This window comes from Mesocricetus auratus, unplaced genomic scaffold, assembly GCF_017639785.1.
Source record: "Mesocricetus auratus isolate SY011 unplaced genomic scaffold, BCM_Maur_2.0 Super-Scaffold_100007, whole genome shotgun sequence".
In the NCBI taxonomy this organism is placed as follows: Eukaryota; Metazoa; Chordata; class Mammalia; order Rodentia; family Cricetidae; genus Mesocricetus; species Mesocricetus auratus.
Genome location: NW_024429191.1, coordinates 78704531 through 78722660, shown reverse-complemented (window position 1 = coordinate 78722660; position 18130 = coordinate 78704531). Strand labels below are relative to the sequence as shown.

General features: G+C 48.6%; 1 protein-coding gene across 1 annotated transcript; it reads right to left on the bottom strand.

Moving 5' to 3' along the window:
- Positions 1 to 12811: 12811 nt before the first annotated feature.
- Tubg1 (tubulin gamma 1) lies at positions 12812 to 18071 on the bottom strand. Its single transcript, XM_040749730.1, has 11 exons — positions 17919 to 18071; positions 17497 to 17609; positions 17162 to 17329; positions 15797 to 15865; positions 15493 to 15572; positions 14953 to 15079; positions 14686 to 14772; positions 14437 to 14586; positions 13871 to 14023; positions 13631 to 13792; positions 12812 to 13205 (listed from the first exon to the last, which is right to left on the bottom strand). The coding sequence occupies exons 1-11, from the start codon at positions 17965 to 17967 to the stop codon at positions 13008 to 13010; spliced, it is 1356 nt and encodes a 451-aa protein (XP_040605664.1). The 5' UTR covers positions 17968 to 18071; the 3' UTR covers positions 12812 to 13007.
- Positions 18072 to 18130: the final 59 nt, after the last annotated feature.

Below are 18130 nucleotides of genomic sequence, written 5' to 3'. Positions count from 1 at the left end.
GGCGGATCACTGTGAGTTCGAGACCAGCCTGGTCTACCGAGCGAGTTCCAGGACAGCCTCCAAAGCCACAGGGAAACCCTGTCTCGAAAAACCAAAAAAAAGAAAAAAAAAAAAAGGAAAAAAAGAAATAAAACTGTGTTTATAGACAACAAGACTAGGGGTTGGAGAGATGGTTCACCAGTTGAGAGCACTAGCTGCAGGGCTTGGGTTGGATTCCCAGCACCCACACAACAGCTCACAACTATTTGTAACTACAACTCCAGAGGGCCCCATGTCGTCTTCTGGCCTCCGAGACCACCGGGCAGACAGGATTTCTCTGTGGCTTTGGAGGCTGTCCTGGAACTACCTCTTGTAGACCAGGCTGGTCTCGAACTCACAGAGATCCACCTGCCTCTGCCTACCGAGTGCTGGGATTAAAGGTGTGCACCACCAACACCCGGAAACTCTTTTTCTTTTTCTTTTTTTTTTTTTTTTGAAAGTTTAAAGAAAATAGAGGAAAGCAAAGAAATAAAGTGACAACCTGGAAGGACTCATGGTGGCTTTTGGGAGTGCGTAAGTGTTCTCCCCAGTACTTAAGGACCCACACAGTATTAGGTGGTGTTTGAGTTCATTGTAAATCACAGGTAGCAATGATACTCCTTCATCAGTGCTCAGGGTGAATACTGAGTTGCTGACAGGAAGTCTTCCAGTGTGGCTTTGTTTTAAAGACAACTTTTTTTTTTGCTGTTGTTATTTTTGTTTTGTTTTGTTGAAGCAAAGTCTTTTGTAGTTCTGTCTGACCTTCAACTCCACATGGAACTAAAGCTAGCCCTGCACACCCCTTCCTCCTGCCGCTGCCTCCTAAGTGCTAGATTCAAGGCATTGGCCACCATACTTGGCTTGTTTGAAAGAAGACATTATGATGGGTTCATTTATGTATATCTAGATTTGGTTCCTTTGCCAAATGATGTATTCATTTCTTCAATTCTATAAGTGCATGTGTAGCTCAGATGTATAAATGTGCTTCTGACATTGTGTCGGGTTGGAAGGTCTCGGACCATAAACAGTTTGCAAACACCTGATGTGCATTAGTGCAGGGCCAGCATTGCACAAAGTCTCCTGAAGCAGAACACCCTAATGGTCTTTATGGTCTTTTGGGATGCATCTCAATCTTACAATAACAGAGTCTTCTAGAGACACAACCCCTTATTTTGCTGTGGCGATACCTTGCTTGTACAAATAAAGCCTGTCTGAAGATCAGAGGATGGAGCTTGCCACCAGCTAACCATAGAGGTCTGGAGGTCTGGACAGACAGACAGGAAGTGAGATGGCTAAGGTGGCGTTGACTTGCTCCTCTCTGATCTCTCAGAATTTTCCTCTATATCTGACTTTGGGTTTTTATTATTTAGACCCACTAAGAACTCCATCTATATTTCGTACACCGTTGCACCCCTAATCAGACTTAGATGTCCCCCTACTGGTCCTCCAGTATCTTCCCTACCACCTCATCAGAGTCTTAATCACACAGTAAGGTGATGAGTTATTTACACTGACAGGAGAACCGTAGCAGAGGAGTTCTAAGGCTGTGATATCTTGCCCATCTTTGTTGTCTTCAGCACTTAACAGGTGTCTACAAATTAGCAGCCTCTCAATAAATATTTGTTGAGTGAATGAATGATGAAACCAAGAGCCAGAGACAGGAAGTGACCTGCCCAAGATCACAAATCTAGTTAGTAATGACTTTCTGAGAGTGAGATTACCAAGACACTTTAATTGAACTGCACTATTTGAAACTGAGTTTAAGGCTGGGTATGGTGGTACTCACTTGTAATCCAGCACTTGAGGGGCAGAAGAGAAGGATCTAAATTTCGGGCCAGCCTGGGGTACATAAAGGATCCCTGTTTCAAGGAAGGAATGAGGACAGGGAGGAGGGAAGGAAAAAACGTCATAGTAAGAGGCCAAAATTGGGCTGTATCTTGGATATTTATTTATTTTGGTACAGGGTCTACTGTATAACCTTAGCTGGCCAATGTATATCAGGCTGACCTCAGACTCACAGAGATCCACCTGCCTCTGCCTCTGCCTCCCGTGTGCTGGGATTAAAGGTATGACAATCAGACTGGAGAGATGGCTCAGAGGTTAAGAGCACTGGTTGCTCTTCCAGAGGTCCTGAGTTCAATTCCCAGCGCCCATACGGTGACTCACAATCATCTATAAACCAGAACACTATATACAAAATAAATAAATCATCTTTAAAGGTATGGCAATCGTGCGGGGCGTTGGTGGCACACGCCTTTAATCCCAGCACTTGGGAGGCAGAGGCAGGTGGATCTCTGTGAGTTCGAAGCCAGCCTGGTCTACAAGAGCTAGTTCCAGGACAGCCTCCAAAGCCACAGAGAAACCCTGTCTCAAAAAACAAAAAACAACAACAACAAAAAAAAAAAGGTATGGCAATCGTGACTAGTTGGACTGTATCTGGGAGTACAATTTTGGTGGCAGGTTTTTCACAGAATTCGAAATTTGTAATCCCAACATTTGGAAAGCTAAGGCAGGAGGATTGCAATAAGTTAGTGGCCAGCCTGGGTGACATAGAAACTTCCAGGGCAGCCTAGCCTAGCCCAAGAGTAAGATCCTATATCAAACAAATAAGAAGGAAGACCTGGGTTGGCCCTGGAGAGATGGCTCAGTGGTTAAGAGCACTTGTTCTTGCAGAGGGCGGGGTTCAAGTCCCAGCACCCACATGGCAGGTCACAGCTGTCCATAACTCCAGTCTTATGGATTCAGAATGCCCTCTTCTGACCTCTGAGGTCATCAGGAATGTGGTGCACAGACATACATGCAGGCAAAATGCTCATAAAATAAAACAGTTCTAAAGAATGTATAATGTATGGTTGTATTTTGTTTTGTTTTGTTGAAGCAAAGTCTTTGTAGTTCAGTCTGACTTTCAACTCCACATGGAACTAAAGCTAGCCTTGTCATTTTAGCAAAGAGGATCAACCATTCAAGGCTGTGGTTCTAAAGGGAGTTTGAGATCAGGCTCTCTCTCTCAAAAAAGTTAAAAACTAAAACACTTAAAAACATGCCATGTAGCTGGGTGGTGGAGGCGCACACATGTAATCCCAGCACTTGGGAGGCAGAGAAAGGTGGATCTCTGAGTTTGAGGCCAGCCTGGTCTACAGAGTAAGTTCCTGGACAGCCAAGGCTACACAGAGAAACTCTGTCTCAAAAAAACAAAACAAGACAACAAAAAAGTCATGTAATAGTGTACAACATCCAAGATGGCCTCTTAAGCCTGTCTCTACCTGCAGGAATAGGTCCATATTTGTGGAAGGAGCCACCTGGCTCCTCACAGTTGAGAAAGACTAAACCAGAAGACCTTCCCCAGGAGGATGTAGCTCAGTAGAGTGAATGACTTTTTTTTCCCCCTGAAATTTCACGTATTATATTTCGGCCACTGGTTTGTTTTGTTTTTCTTTGTTTTGTAACAAGGTCTCATGTAGCCCATGTTGGTCTTGAACTCCTGTCCCGCCTGCTGCCAATTCCTGAGTTCTAGGATTGTAGGCACACATCACCACATTAGCTTAGAGGACAGGTGATTGATTTGGAAGACTGGGAAAACTTGAACATGGGGGGCACTGCCGTTGGCCTTCGGGGCATAGGTTGGCGAGGCCTGGACTGACCCTGTCTGCTTGATGAGCACCTGGCCTGGCGCCATAATGGAGAGGCTCCTTTGGTTTAGTTGAAGCAAAGTTGCAGTGGGTTTTCAGCGTGGGAGAATCTAGGTAGCTGTGGCCTTTGAAGAGGTCAAAGTGACCCAGAAAATGTAATTGGCCAGTGACCAGGTGGCAGACCTCACTGAGTTCAGCAGAGAGTTCCCAGAATATAGATTCCAGAAAATTTGCTCCAAGAATGTGTAGGTGCCCATGCTTGCTGGTTCTTCTACAGTTGGAGGGCATGAGAGACAGAGGCAGAGGAGACTGGACACGCAGAACAGTGTGCTGGCCAGCTGCAAATCTCTCCATCTACCATTACAAAGTGACAAATTAAGCAGCAGACTATTCTGGGTGGCCTGGGTGGCTTAGGTAGCCTGGGTGGTCTATTCGGCTGGAGGGGAAAGGGCATAAGGTCTGGGTTGGAACATAAGTGGCACTGTACAGGTGAGAGCAAGAGGACCGCCTGTGTCAGTCTCAGAGAAAAGACGTTGGTGCATTTGGTCACAATGTATGTACCACTGGCATGAGCTCAGTGAACAAGGGACAAACAACAGCACCTCATGGATTTCATAAAAACTTTTCTTCCCTCCTCAAATGAGCTCCTGATATGTGGCCCGGACTGGCTTTACACTCACTATGTGGCTGTAGATAACCAGGAACTTTGCATCTTCCCAGTGAGTGTCAGGACTGCAGGCAATGCAGGAGAGCAATCTTGCCCAGTTTCATGTGTGCCAGGGGAGGGAGCCCAGAGCTCTGTGCACAGCAGACAAGCATGCCTTCATTCCTGGTGTCTCTCTCTCTCTCTCTCTCTCTCTCTCTCTCTCTCTCTCTCTCTCTCACACACACACACACACACACACACAGAGAGAGAGAGAGAGAGAGAGAGAGAGAGAGAGAGAGAGAGAACCATGCACTTAAATGACCCTTTTGTCCCAACTTCCTATAGTTTAGCTAGGACTGTAGGTATAGGTCACAGCACCTGAATTGATTGGTTAATTTTGTTTTGGCATGGAGGGGAGGGGGGGAGGAGTTTGAGACAGGGTTTCTCTGTGGCTTTGGAGGCTGTCCTGGAACTATCTCTTATAGATCAGGCTGGCCTTGAACTCACAGAGAACCGCCTGCCTCTGCCTCCCTAGTGCTGGGATTAAAGTTGTGCGCCACCATCGCCTGGCAATTGATTAACATTTGTTTTCAAATCTTGTGCAGGATTTTATGTCTATGGGGAACAATTAGAGAAAAAATAAAATGAACCTTTTGGCCCAGGGAGATGGCTCAGAAGGTACTTGCTATCTGACAGTCTTAATTCAATTGGGACCTATATGATAGAAGGAGGAAAAAACCATGACTTTCAAGGGTCATCCTCCGACCTTTCATATGGTATCCACATACACACAATAAATAAATGGAGTAAATTTTTTTAAATAAAAATTTAAAATTGGACTTTCATTCTTCTGTTTGTCTGTTAAATGTCCTTAATTCTTTGCCACCAGGAATTGTTAGTATTGATTTGAGATCCCAAGACAATGAGTCTTTTTTTTTTTGGTTTTTCGAGACAGGGTTTCTCTGTGACTTTGGAGGCTGTCCTGGAACTAGCTCTTGTAGACCAGGCTGGCCTCGAACTCACAGAGATCCGGCTGCCTCTGCCTCCCGAGTGCTGGGATTAAAGGCGTGCGCCACCACTGCCCGGCTGACAATGAGTCTTTTAACAATGTTTTTATTTGTGTGTGTCTGACCTCCATGGGCACCAGGCACACATGTGGTGCACAGTCGTACGTACAGGCAAAATGCTCACACACACAGACACACACATACACACATATACATACACAGACACACATACACACACAGACTCACACAGACAGACACACATACACACACATGAATAGTGTCACAAGCTGTGGACCATGTGTGTAAGACATAAGCCCAGAGAACCTTCCAGATTTAAATCACAGCATTTTCTGAGGCAGTTCTGGATAAACTGCACTATCTAAAGCGCCATCTCCCCCATGCCTCCTCCCAGCTCAAGAACCTTCAACTTCAGTGCTGACCCATTACTTCCAAGTGCTTCCTAGACTCTGGGTCGGCAGGGTGTCCTGATTTAGAGCCAGAGGTCCTGAGGTCCAGAGTGTGTCACTTACCAGTGTGTGAACTCAAGGAAGTTCCTTATCTTCCTGTGCCCATTTCCTTCTGATGATAAATGACAGATATCCTTCCTCAAAGGGCCGGATAATTAACGCATGTGTGGTGCACCATGCAGGGTAAAGGACTCCCATACAAACGGCAGCAATCCTACACCCCCCTCCCGGGAAAAACTGGAACCCCTTAGGTGGGGCCCCTTATGAAGCTTAACCCTGCAACCAAGTTTCAGTTTTTATGACCTTTTAAACTTGTCATTTAGAGGCTTTGAGAGAAGGCTCAGCAATTGGGAGCACTGTTACTCTTACAGAGGACTGAAGTTTGGTTCCCAGCACTGATCTGGCTGCTCATAACCACCTATAACTCCATTTCCAGAGGAGCCAAGGCCATCTGACCTCATGTGCATGCATGGAGGCAAAACACTCATACACATACAATAAAATGAATCATAAATATGTTTTAATTCTCCTTTGGACTTATTGTGTGTGTGTAAGAGAGAGAGAGAGAGAGCAAGAACACATGTCAAGGTACATGTGTAGATGTCAGAAGTCAGCAACCTTTGGGAGTTGATTTTCTCTTTATACTGTGAGTTGCAGAGATTGAATTTAGGTTGTCAGGCTTCCACAGCAAGAGCTTGCTTCCTTTCTTTTTAAAATTAGGATTTTTTTTTAAAAAAAGGAAAGAAAAGGGCTGGTGAGATGGCCCAGCAGTTAAGAGCACTCGCTGGAAAGCCAGAGGACCCGAGTTCAGTTCTGAGCCCTGAAATCTGGCTGCTAAACAACCACCTGGCCGGGCGTTGGTGGCGCACGCCTTTAATCCCAGCACTCGGGAGGCAGAGGCAGGCGGATCTCTGTGAGTTCGAGGCTAGCCTGGTCTACTGAGTGAGTTCCAGGACAGCCTCCAAAACAATACGGAGAAACCCTGTCTCGAAAAAACAAAAACAAAAAACAAAAAAACCCAACCACCTGTAAGTTCAGCTCCAATGGATCTGGCTCCCTCTTCTGGACCCTATGGATACCTCCACACTCACATGAGCACATACCCATATAGAGATGCACATATGCACATAATTTAAAAGATAATGCTGGGCAGTGGTGGCATAAACCTTTAATCCCAGCACTCAGGAGGTAGAGGCAGAGGCAGGCGGATCTCTGTGAGTTTGAGACCAGCTTGGTCTACAAGAGTTAGTTCCAGGACAGCCTCCAAAGCCACAGAGAAACCCTGTCTCAAAAAGCAAAACAAAAAGGATAATGAAGATAATCTTCTAAATCTTGTACATGCCTTGAACCCAGTACTCAGGAGACAGAGTCAGACAGAACTCTGAGTTTGAGACCAGCTTTCTTTACAGAGCAAATTCCAGGACAGCCAGGGCTACACAGAGAAACTGCGTCTCAGAAAACCAAAATACAGACCGACAACCTTTTTTTTTTTTTTTTTTTTTTTTTTTTGGTTTTTACGAGACAGGGTTTCTCTGTATTGTTTTGGAGGCTATCAGTCCAGCCTGGCCTCGAACTCACAGAGATCCGCCTGCCTCTGCCTCCCGAGTGCTGGGATTAAAGGCGTGCACCACCACCTTTTTTTTTTTTTTTCCCCGACACAGGGTTTCTCTGTGGCTTTGGAGGCTGTCCTGGAACTAGCCCTTGTAGACCAGGCTGGCCTTGAACTCACAGAGATCTGCCTGCCTCTGCCTCCCAAGTGCTGGGATTAAAGGCATGTGCCACCAATGCCCAGCATCAGACAACCTTTTAAGAGTGTTAGTTGCACACCTTGCTGGCATGCTGTGGATCTCCAGAAGTTTCTATAGAATTTTATACTTTTTCCCTCTCTTTTTAGAAGTCTTTCCTGAAGGAGGACACAGGCACAGAGGTAAAGGGACTGACAAGGGAAGTTTGCAGGGGGTCATGCAGGAAGGGCCCAGAAAGTCATCACACTCATGAAGGTGTTTGTCTGTTAAGCTCTCTGGCCAGCCCTCAGTTTCTTTTTGTTGTTGTTGGTTTTTGTTTGTTTTGTTTGTTTTTTGAGACAGACTTTCTCTGTGTAGCCCTGAGTACATGTAGCCTACGCTGACCTCAAACTCACAATGCTGGGATTAAAGATGGGCACCACAACTGCCCTGTTCTTTCTTTTTTAAAGAGTTATTTTATTTTATGGGGGAGCTCTTGAACCCCAGATTGGTGGCTGACAGGCCAACAGGGGACTGATCCAGACTCCACGAATGCAGTGTCAGTGAGGAGGCCTCAGAAATCTCTGGGGCCATGGGTAGTAGATCAGTGTTCACCATGGCGTACAAATGAAAATTGGGAGCCCACTCCACAGAAGGGATGCTCTCTTAGCTGGACACATGGGGAAAGGCCTAGGTCCTGCCCTGGATGAAATGACAGACTCTAGAGACCCCCCCCCAAGGAGGGCCTCACCCTCCCTGGGAATGATGTGGGGATTGGGCAGGGAGCTGTGGGGGGGCTGGTGGAGGAACAAGGGAGGAAGGGTGGGAGAGGGAGCTGGGATTGACATGTGAAGCATGCATGTTTCTAGTTTAAATAAAAACATTGAGAAAAAAGTTATTTTATGTGTATGAGTGTTTTATCTGAATATACATATATATGTATATACATATATATATATAAGTATATATATGTACACCACGTGCATGCCTGGTGCATGAGGTCAGAAGAGGAGGTCAGAGAGAGAGCATCAGATCCTCTGCAGTTGGAGTTACAGAAGGTTGTGAACTGCCTTGTGGGTACTGGGAACTGAACCCAGGTTATCTGTAAGAACAAGTGCTCTTAGCCACTGAGTCATCCCTCCAGCTCAACGGTAAGTGTTTTTGTTACTTTTTCAGAATACTTCCTTCTTTAACATGCTGCAGAGGGAATATGACAAGGAGGAGGCTTGGAGGTGGCCATTACTAGAGGGTGTGCTGTCTTTTGGATTTTAACTGACTCTCCCCATGGAGGGGTGCCACTTTCTAGGCAGATCTAGAATGTTTATGACTGGTGGAGACTCTGGATGAGGCCCAGTGGATTAACTAACCTACTAACTCCTTGTCTAGTGGCTATGGTCACCCTTACCACCATGTCTGCTCATCACCTCTTGACCTCTTGCCGTAACCTCAACACATTCTCCAAAGTTACGGCCCCTGTGTTTCAGATTCGTTTACACAAGTCTATCTTTGGGTTTGTCTTCCTGCTCCGGCGCTCTTTCTCACCCACGGTCCAGGGCCCTGGACTTACATCACCTCCCATGGAGTATTCTGAGAACATCACCTTTCAATGGCTAACTTTCTCTTGTTCTTGGGTTAAAGGCATCCCTGTTCTTAGCTTAGGCGCTCTGCGCTCCCTGTCTCTCTGTCTCTCCCTCTGCCCCTCTCTCTCTCCAGCTTCTTCACAGCAATCCTTGTCGTTCAGCCAGGACACTTCTGTGACTTGCAGTATCTCTGACCACAAGGATTTTCACTGCCAGTACCACCTGCTGCCCTGATTCCCAGAGGCCTCTCTTTTTCCACCTGGCCTCTGTGCTGCCCTCTGGTTGACACAGTTTGGGGTTTGCTGCCGGCCAGGAACTGGGAGGGGCTGCCCTGTCTGGGGTGCTGGGTGATCTGGAAATAGCCTTGGGGGAGGGGCCTGGCTGAGGCTGGCATTAACGTGTCGTCCAAGCTGCTAACACCTGGTGCTCACCAGTCAGAAAAAGAGGCATCTTTGCGGAGTCACTCTCCCTGCTCCGGCATTTGTTCACCTCGGGCTCGTGGACATACAGCTATGCAAAGCTTTCTTTCTCTCTTTCTTTGTTTGCTTTTTTTTTTTTTTTTAAAGACAGGGTTTCTCTGTGCAGCCCTGGCTGTCCTGGAACTCACTCTGTAGACCAGGCTGACCTCAAACTCAGAGATCCACCTGCCTCTGCCTCCTGATTGCTGGGATTAAAGGCATGTGTCACCATGCCTACTACAAGCCTGAGATTCTATACTTGTCTTACTGGATCCTGGAAGGAAGGGTTTAGGGATTGTTTGCAGCCTAGAAGAGGCCTGTAGACCAGTTACATTCAGTAACCTGACTACACTGGGAGGCTCACCCCGCCCGCTCAGCACCACTTATGCAGAGTCCAGAGGGTGAAAGTTTGGCCATCAGGATTAAGGTCAGCAAATGGAGAGTAGTGATGTCGAACACCCAGGGGAGGAGGAGGAGGTGGCGCTGAGCAGAGACCAGGTGCACACTGGCTTTCACGCCAGTCACCTTCTTCTCTGAGAGGGAACAGGCAGATGGTTAACGATGACCATGCTGCCTGTCCCTGTGTCGCTCCTGCAGGTCCTGGCAGAGGATAGGAACAGGCTGACTGCTTTGACTGTGGTGGGACAGGCTGCAGACTTAAGACAGTCTGAAACTTGGCTCTGACTGCCTGCTTCCTATTAGTTCTGCAAGTGTTTCCTCTCATCATGAGGGGCTGGCTTGTATATGGCTCCCCTGTTGACTATGAGACTAGGCAAGTGCTCTTTCATGGAATCAGTCTCCCAGCCCAGTGAGAAGCGAAGCATTTGCTAAAACATCCTGAGGGCAGGCACGTTACCTGAAGCCAGCTAAAGCTGATGTTCCCAAGACAAGGATCAAATGTGTTTTCTTTGCCTAAGTATTCAAGGTCCTCAATCCCTGCAAACCATGGACTCATCTCACGGCTCCAAAAGCCCCCAGAAATGAGTAGATTCCATACTAGTCTAGAAGATAGAAAAGGAAGCACAGTGCCAATGCGGAGAGATGAACACTCGTGCTAAGAGTGTAGCTCAGTGGCACAGTGCTGCCTAGCTCACACAGGCCCTAAGTTTGCTCCCCAGCACCACACGTGTGTGTGTGTGTGTGTGTGTGTGTGTGTGTGTGTGTGTGTCAGCAATGGTGGCAGCACTACAGATGCAGAGACAGAGGCAAGGAGAGCACAGCAAGTCTGAGGTCAGCCTGGACTAGTGCAACAATCTCAAAAAAGGAAAGAGGGGCTGGGGGCTAAAACTACTTGTTGCTCTTGCAGAGGATCTGGGTTTAGTTCCTAGCACCCACACAGTGGCATACGGTGATATGGAACTCAATTCCCATAGGAGCCAATGCCGCCTTCTTTTGGCCTCTGTGGGCAACCAGGCATACATGTAGTATACACATACAGAAATATAATAAATATCGCTGGGCATTGGTGACACACGTTTTAATCCCAGCACTCGGGAGGCAGTGGCAGGTGGATCTCTGTGAGTTCGAGACTAGCCTGGTCTAGAGTTCCAGGACAGCCTCCAAAGCCACAGAGAAGCATGGTGGCACAGGGCAGACACGGTGCTGGAGAGGCGGCTGGGAGTTCTACGTCTGTGTCAGCAGGAAGAGGCAGTGAGCCATGAGACCTGGCTTGAGTTTCTGAAACCTCAAAGCCCACCCCCTATGATACTTCCTCCAAGGCCACACCTACTGCAACAAGGCTACACCTTCAAAAGTGCCACTCCCTGGTAGCCTCGGTTCATATTTGTGCAAACCACGACATTTCCTATTACTTAAGGACAGACAAACACAGATGTCTGTCACAGCAGACCATGTTTCTACTCTGCCACTTATGGGCACTTAGCTGGGTGACTCGGTAATCCACTTTGCTGTTTCTTCATTTATAAAATGTGATTGGTAATGAGACTCACCACTTCATAGGCTTGTAATGAGATTAAACAAGGCAACATATTCAGTGTTCATGATCATTGCAGGTCTTACCTGTGGGGTGTGCAGTTTAGTGGGTTCCTTAACGATCCTCCACAATCTAGAGAAAACCTGCTTTTCCCATTGGATCCCAAGAACTTAGGAGTCGTAAATTCACCATTTGTCAGTGATCTTTCTCCCACTGACCTTTTAAATAACTGGGATTTTAAAAAATGGAGGGTGTGCCGGGTGTTGGTGGCACACACCTTTAATCCCAGCACTCGGGAGGCAGAGGCAGAAAGATCTCTGTGAGGTCGAGGCCAGCCTGGTCTAGTTCCAGGACAGCCTCCAAAACAATACAGAGAAACCCTGTCCCAAAAAACAAAACAAAACAAAACAAAAAAAAAAGGAGGTGCTAGAGACAGCTTAGCAGTTAAAATGCACTAGGCACTCTTCCAGAGTACTTGGGTCCAATTCCCAGCACTAACACAACCCATAGCTGTCTGTAACTCTAGTTCCAGGGGACCTGACTCTCTCTTCTGGCTTCATTACCACAAGCATGTCGTGTACACACACACGTAAAATACCCTTACATCTAAAATAAAACTGAGTAATTTAAAAAAGAAAACAGTGGGGTGGTGAAATGGCTTGGCCCCTGAGCCAGACAACCTGAGTTCTATTCCGAGACCCACATGGTAGAAGAGAATCTATTCTCTCAATTTGCCCAACTTCCACACCCGAGGCTCATACGCAGCCATAATCACGTACAAAAGTATTAAAATGTAGTAACTTTACATAATGAAGTCCAATTGAAAGCAGAATTACAGATCTTAGCAATGGAACCACTTTTGGCTCTGTTTAGCCTAGGTCTTGGACATGGTCCCCTGAAGATCCCTAGACTCTGCACTAGGCTGTCTGGGATTGGTCTCCAGCACTGCCCTACTGGCCAGAAGGTGAAAGGCACTTAGGCTGGCTTGCCTGGCTAAGGCCCAGAGGTAGAAGTGTGGTGGCCTCAGGCGTGCTGTGGCAACCGTCAGGACACTCCAGTGTGGGGATGTGGAAGCGCTCGAATGTTCTCCTGCTACAGTGAGGAGGAACTGGGGCCAGAGGCTGGACAGAGGAAAAATCCTATCTGTTGTTCTTTTCATTCTGGAAGGGAATTCAAGCAGGGTCAAGAACCACCAGTGTCCTCCACAATTAGGCTAAAGGCAACGCTAGAGGTGACTTTCTACCCAGAGTTGAAGATGCCGGAAGTGTGGGAGGAAACCTCAGTGATGAAGAAAAAAACAGGCACCACTGTCCCCAGCTCCAAAGTCTGAATTCAAGGAGACCGGTGACTTGATTAACATCCAGTGCTTTATTAAAGATAAATACTCTCAGAGAAGAAGTAAACCCATCCTCAAGCCAACAGACAGTGCATGATGTGTGTTTATGAGTGATTGGTGAGGTCCCTGATCTGTGCTCTGAGGGTGAGTCAGCTAGGCAGGGCCTGGGCCAACCAGTAAGGCAGATGAGGGTCCCTGTCCTGGGGGACTCATTGCTCCTGGGTGCCCCAGGAGATGTAGTCTGGCCGTGTGGCTGCATGGTACTCATCAATCAGCTGCTGCACTATCTCCCTGGATGTGTCCATCTCGTCAAAGTTGTCCTTGAAGATGTCCTCCTTCCGGAACTGCTCCATGAAAGCCTCCCGTTTCCGAAGCTTGTCAAACTGGCGACAGGTCCGTTCAAAGAGCTGAAGGCATGAAGACAGCAGAGGTCACAAAGAAATCAAGAGAACCACTCCCAGAGAGCCAGGGAATTACAGCTGGGTTATTCCCCGCAGTCAGATGCCAGGAGCAGGGGCAGCAGGAAGCATAGGAGGCTCACACACATGGAGAGAAGGAGAGCTTCAGAATGGCACCCAGATGCCAGGAGCAGGAGCAGCAGGAATGCAAACAGGTGAAGCATAGGAGGCTCACATAGACACAGGGAGAGAAGGAGCGCTTCAGAATGGCACCCAGTGAGGACACAGACTGGGGAAACTGATGACGGCAGACAGAGGGACAGAGTGGCCAGGAGCTAGGGGTGTGACTGGGGGGGGGGGCGGCACTGCCTACCATTCCTGAAGCCCTGGGCTTGATTCTCGCTAACACAAAGACAGCAGGAGCCTGTACTCACCGAGGAGATACTGGTGTGGTTGGCCATCATGAGCCCACTGACCCGGTGGGCTGAGGGCAGGTAGGGGGACTTCCTTGACAGGGCCACCTGGATGCTGGCTGGGCCCCAGGGGATGAAGTTGGCCAGCTTCCTCTCCCGGATCCTCTGCAGGCTCTTGTGGACCTAGGGTGGACACAGAGGCGGTGGTTGCTTCTCCTCCCCTCTGTGGGCCGGAGGGCAGGGTGATGGGGCCTCCCCTACCTGGGTGGGGTCCACCTCTCCCTGGATGATGTTGAGGATGGCAATGTAGCAGTGGTTGGTCTGACGGTCCCGGCCTGTGGACACCATCACGTTCTTGGGCTGTAGCAGTCGCCTCATGACGTCCAAGACCGTGGTCTTCCTCACACTGGCCACCTGAGGGAAGGAGGGTTCACAGGGACCATGTTAGCAGTCAGGGAGCAGCCTAGAGATGCACGGACAGACACAGGAGAGGAGCCCACTGTGCCCCCATCACTAGGAGGTGGCATGGTCTCCGGGGAATGGCTGTAGGGCATCAGGGCTGTGCTGAGTCTCTGCCACGGGTTAGGATCTTGGCTCTCAGCTCCGCAAACCCAGCCCTTGGGCATGGACAGAAGCAGATTCCCGATCAGCTGCTCCTGCAGGAGCCAAAGGCCGTGGGAAGTGGAGACAGGGCAGCAAGCAAGTGGCCCAGTGTCAGTCCCTGAGAAGAGAAGCTGGGAGGGGGGAGGGGAGCTGCAAAGGGCAGCTCACGCCACAGCAGGAGAGAAAGGCCACGGTCCTGGGAGGGACGCTGTGGGAGCTCTTACTGACTGGTCCGTGGTGAGAGGGGTATAGCCAGTCATGAGGAAGTGGAGCCGAGGGGTGGGAATGAGGGAGGCGATGAGGCCGATGAGGTCATTGTTCATGTAGCCAGGGTAGCGCAGGGTGGTGGTGCTGGCTGACATGATGGTGGACACCTGTGCACAGGAGACATTGTATTGTGGGACTCGATGGAGGTGGACCGTCCCTCCCAACGACCCTCAAGCAGAGGGCTCCATTCCAGGAGTGGGACTCACCAGCTGGTTGATCTGGGAGAAGGACGGGTTCTGGATGTGCAGGCGGTCTGTGGCGATCAGGTTCAGGGCCGTGTTGTCCAGCACCACCTAGGGGAGACAGCAAAGTGTTGGAGATTTACGGAGATAAGATAGAACATCAGATGACAGGAGTCTAGCCTCGAGCCTAATGGCCAGAAATACTTATTTGAGAGACTCGCCCAAGCTTAGGGCTCAAATGAAAACAGACAGGGAGGGAGGTGGGAGTAGGAAGGAGAATCCAGAACTCACGACACAGTCTGCGTTCTGGGTCAGCCTCTTTAGTGTGAGGAGGGAGTTGTAGGGCTGCACCACCACATCACTCATCTCGTCTTGGTTGGGAAACACGGAGTATGTCTGCACTAGTTTCTTGGGGTACCTGGTGGGGTTAGGAGAAGATTACAGATTTGGTGAACATCCATCTTCTCAACATGCCTAGGAGCATTTGTCTGTGATGGAAGAAATTAGGATGGGGCCTCAGACCATAGAAAAAGTAGGTTTGAGTTTTGAAAAGATAAAACCCCAAAAGGGCAAGGGAAGGGACACTCTAAAATCCTAGGTTCCAGACGCATCCCTGGGACATTCAACGAAGGGCTTATATTCCAGGATCTGACCCCCTGGGAGTATTACTGGGTTTCTCCATGGCACCTTTACTGTCCTCACAGTAGGAGGGAATAGAAGCGCTCTTTACTGCTCCAGCAAATAGGGAGGTATGTCTGCTGGGCCCCAAGCGCCTTTGGAAACAAGGATGAAGGACCTATCTCCAACTAGTTCCCCCAAACACAGGCTTACCTGTCATTCAGACGTTCCAAGAGGTAGGAGCCCAAGCCAGAGCCTGTCCCCCCAGCAATGGAGTGACACAGCACAAAGCCCTGCACAGGCAAGAGGGTATCAGTGTCCAGGTGTTTAGTGACAGAATTTAATTTTAATTTAAAACTTTCTCTCCTTCTGCCATGGGCTTTAGGGATGGTAGTCAGGTTGTCAGGCTTGAACACAAGCATCGATAATCATCTCACTAGGCTCTAACAGGAGATTTCTAAATGGTGCTGCCAAACTCCCGCTTGTCCAGCTCCACTGAAATTCCTGGGACACTCACCTCTAGACTGTCACTGCCATCTGCCTCCCGATCTATGATGTCAAAAATGTCCTCGTGGATTTTTTCTCCCTGGAAAAACATGGAGATGGGTGAGGTGGGAGGGAGCTTGGGACAAGAACTGACCTCAGAACAGCCATCCTGGATTCTTATGTAGATCGTAGCTACTGTGCTTTGCACTGAGGTACTACAACAGTGGTTACAAGCAAGCACTTTACACCCCAATCCAGATCATCCGTTCACATACAGTTTTTCATTACCAGAGAGAGTCCAGGATCCTGCTTGTGCTCTACAATTGGACAGGGCTTCATATAACTCAGGGTGGCATCAAATTCTCTGTTTAGCTGAGGATAAGTTTGGCATCCTGACCTTTCTGCCTTCTCCCCTAGTATGCACCACCATCACCGCGCCCAGTTTTATGCAGTTGCTAAGGACTGAAGCCCCAGATTCAGACGTACAGCCATTATTCTACCAACTGAGCTACAGGCCCCGCCACCTTTATTATTGAAGCTCATTTCTACATAGTTACGTGAACTTGGGAAAGACTCATCTATCTCAGTTTCCTCAGATGTTTTTAGAAATTAAAGTATTTCAGGCTTTTGAAAAGTAGTTTTATATATCCATATATAAAATGCATATTAGCTGGGTAGAGGCACACGCCTTTAATCCCAGCACTTGGGAGGCAGAGGCAGGTGGATCTCTGAGTTCAAGGACAGCCTGGTCTACAAAGAGAGTTCCAAGACAGACAGGACTACACAAAGAAACCCTGTCTCCAAAAAGAGTAAATAAATAAAATACAAATTAAACAAAAAGACCATGTCAAGACTGGGGATGCACAGCTATCGGTGTAAGTTTGTCATATATATATATATATATATATATATACACATATATATACATATATATATATATATATCCTTGGGTTCCGACCAAAATAAACAATACAAATACAACCATGGAGGTCTGAGGTGCATTACCAAATAGGCTAGTGAAATATGCAGTGAGAGATATGAGTAAGGACAATAAGGGAATAGAAACATGAACACAGACTATCTCCTTTGAGCGTGGTTTTTGCTAATCAAAGTTTGAAATATCTTTTGGCTTCAGAGCTTTTTTGAGTATGAAAAAGTAGACAAAAGGTCACAGACCCATAGAACTTACTTTTTACTTCTAGGGCTATTCTGAGGTCTTTTTGAGGCTGACATTTAAAGTACCTAGAATGGGTTCTCAGCATTCCAGATAGCTCCTGAAGCCATGTCTGTCTTGCTCTGGCACTCAGACATGTCTGACCCAGTCTCATCTGAGGGAAATCACAGGGCCTGTGCCCACCCAGTGAGTTGAGAGCCCTGCAGGGGGACAGCAAATGACCTGGGAGAATCCACTGGCCCAGTTGTTGCCAGCTCCTCCTCCATGCTCAGACAGGTAGATGTTCTCCGGGTTGTAGAGTTTGGCATAGGAGGAGTTGAGGATAGAATGGATCACCCGGGGCTCCAGGTCCAGCAGCACAGCCCGAGGGATGTAATGCTCATCATCTGCCTGTCAAAGGGAAGTCAGGATGGGCCCAGTGAGCCTGGGTGGGTCAAGTCCTGAGTCCTCCCAACTCTGGCACCGGCAGGCCCTCCCTCCTTAAGACAGCCACTCTGTTCCCATCTGCCCGGTGAGTTTCCCGGCACCAGGTCAAGTGACTGGGGTGGGGGGAAGACCTGGTAGAAAAAGACGTCCTTGCGGTCAGTGCCCTCGGTGGCGAACTCCTCTACGATGCCCTCGGGACTGATGCCATGCTCAGCACACAGCTGTTTCCAGAACTCGAACCCAACTACGAGAGGGAGGCGGCGGGGAAGAAAAAGGATACGTGGGTCTGGGTAGGTTCCAACTAGTCAGTGGGGTCCTGAACGCATGGGTCTAGGGATCAGAAACGCATGGGTCTTTAACCTTAAGACTCCCTAAGTGTCTAGGCCAGCGACTGGACAGGGGAAGGGCCCTTTGGCTTTGGGCAGCTGGGCACAGGACGGGGATCGCCTTTCGGGGGGAGTACGATTCTGGGAAGGACAGACGGAATCTCGCATCTCGTTGCGAGAGCCCATTGAACCGAAGGAGCCCGCGGAGGGTCTGGAAGTTCGCTCACTCTGATTGCCGCACTGGCCCAACTGTAGGGTGATGATTTCTCTCGGCATCGCTCCTCAGACATCGGCGTTGCAGCCTCTCCCGCCAGCAGCGCCGCCGACCGCTAGCGCGCTCGCCGCAACACGCAGGCGCCAAACATTCCGCTCCACCCCTGAACTTTCTCCGCTCCAATGAGAACTAAGCTCTGGATATGGAATTTCCTCATTCACTGGG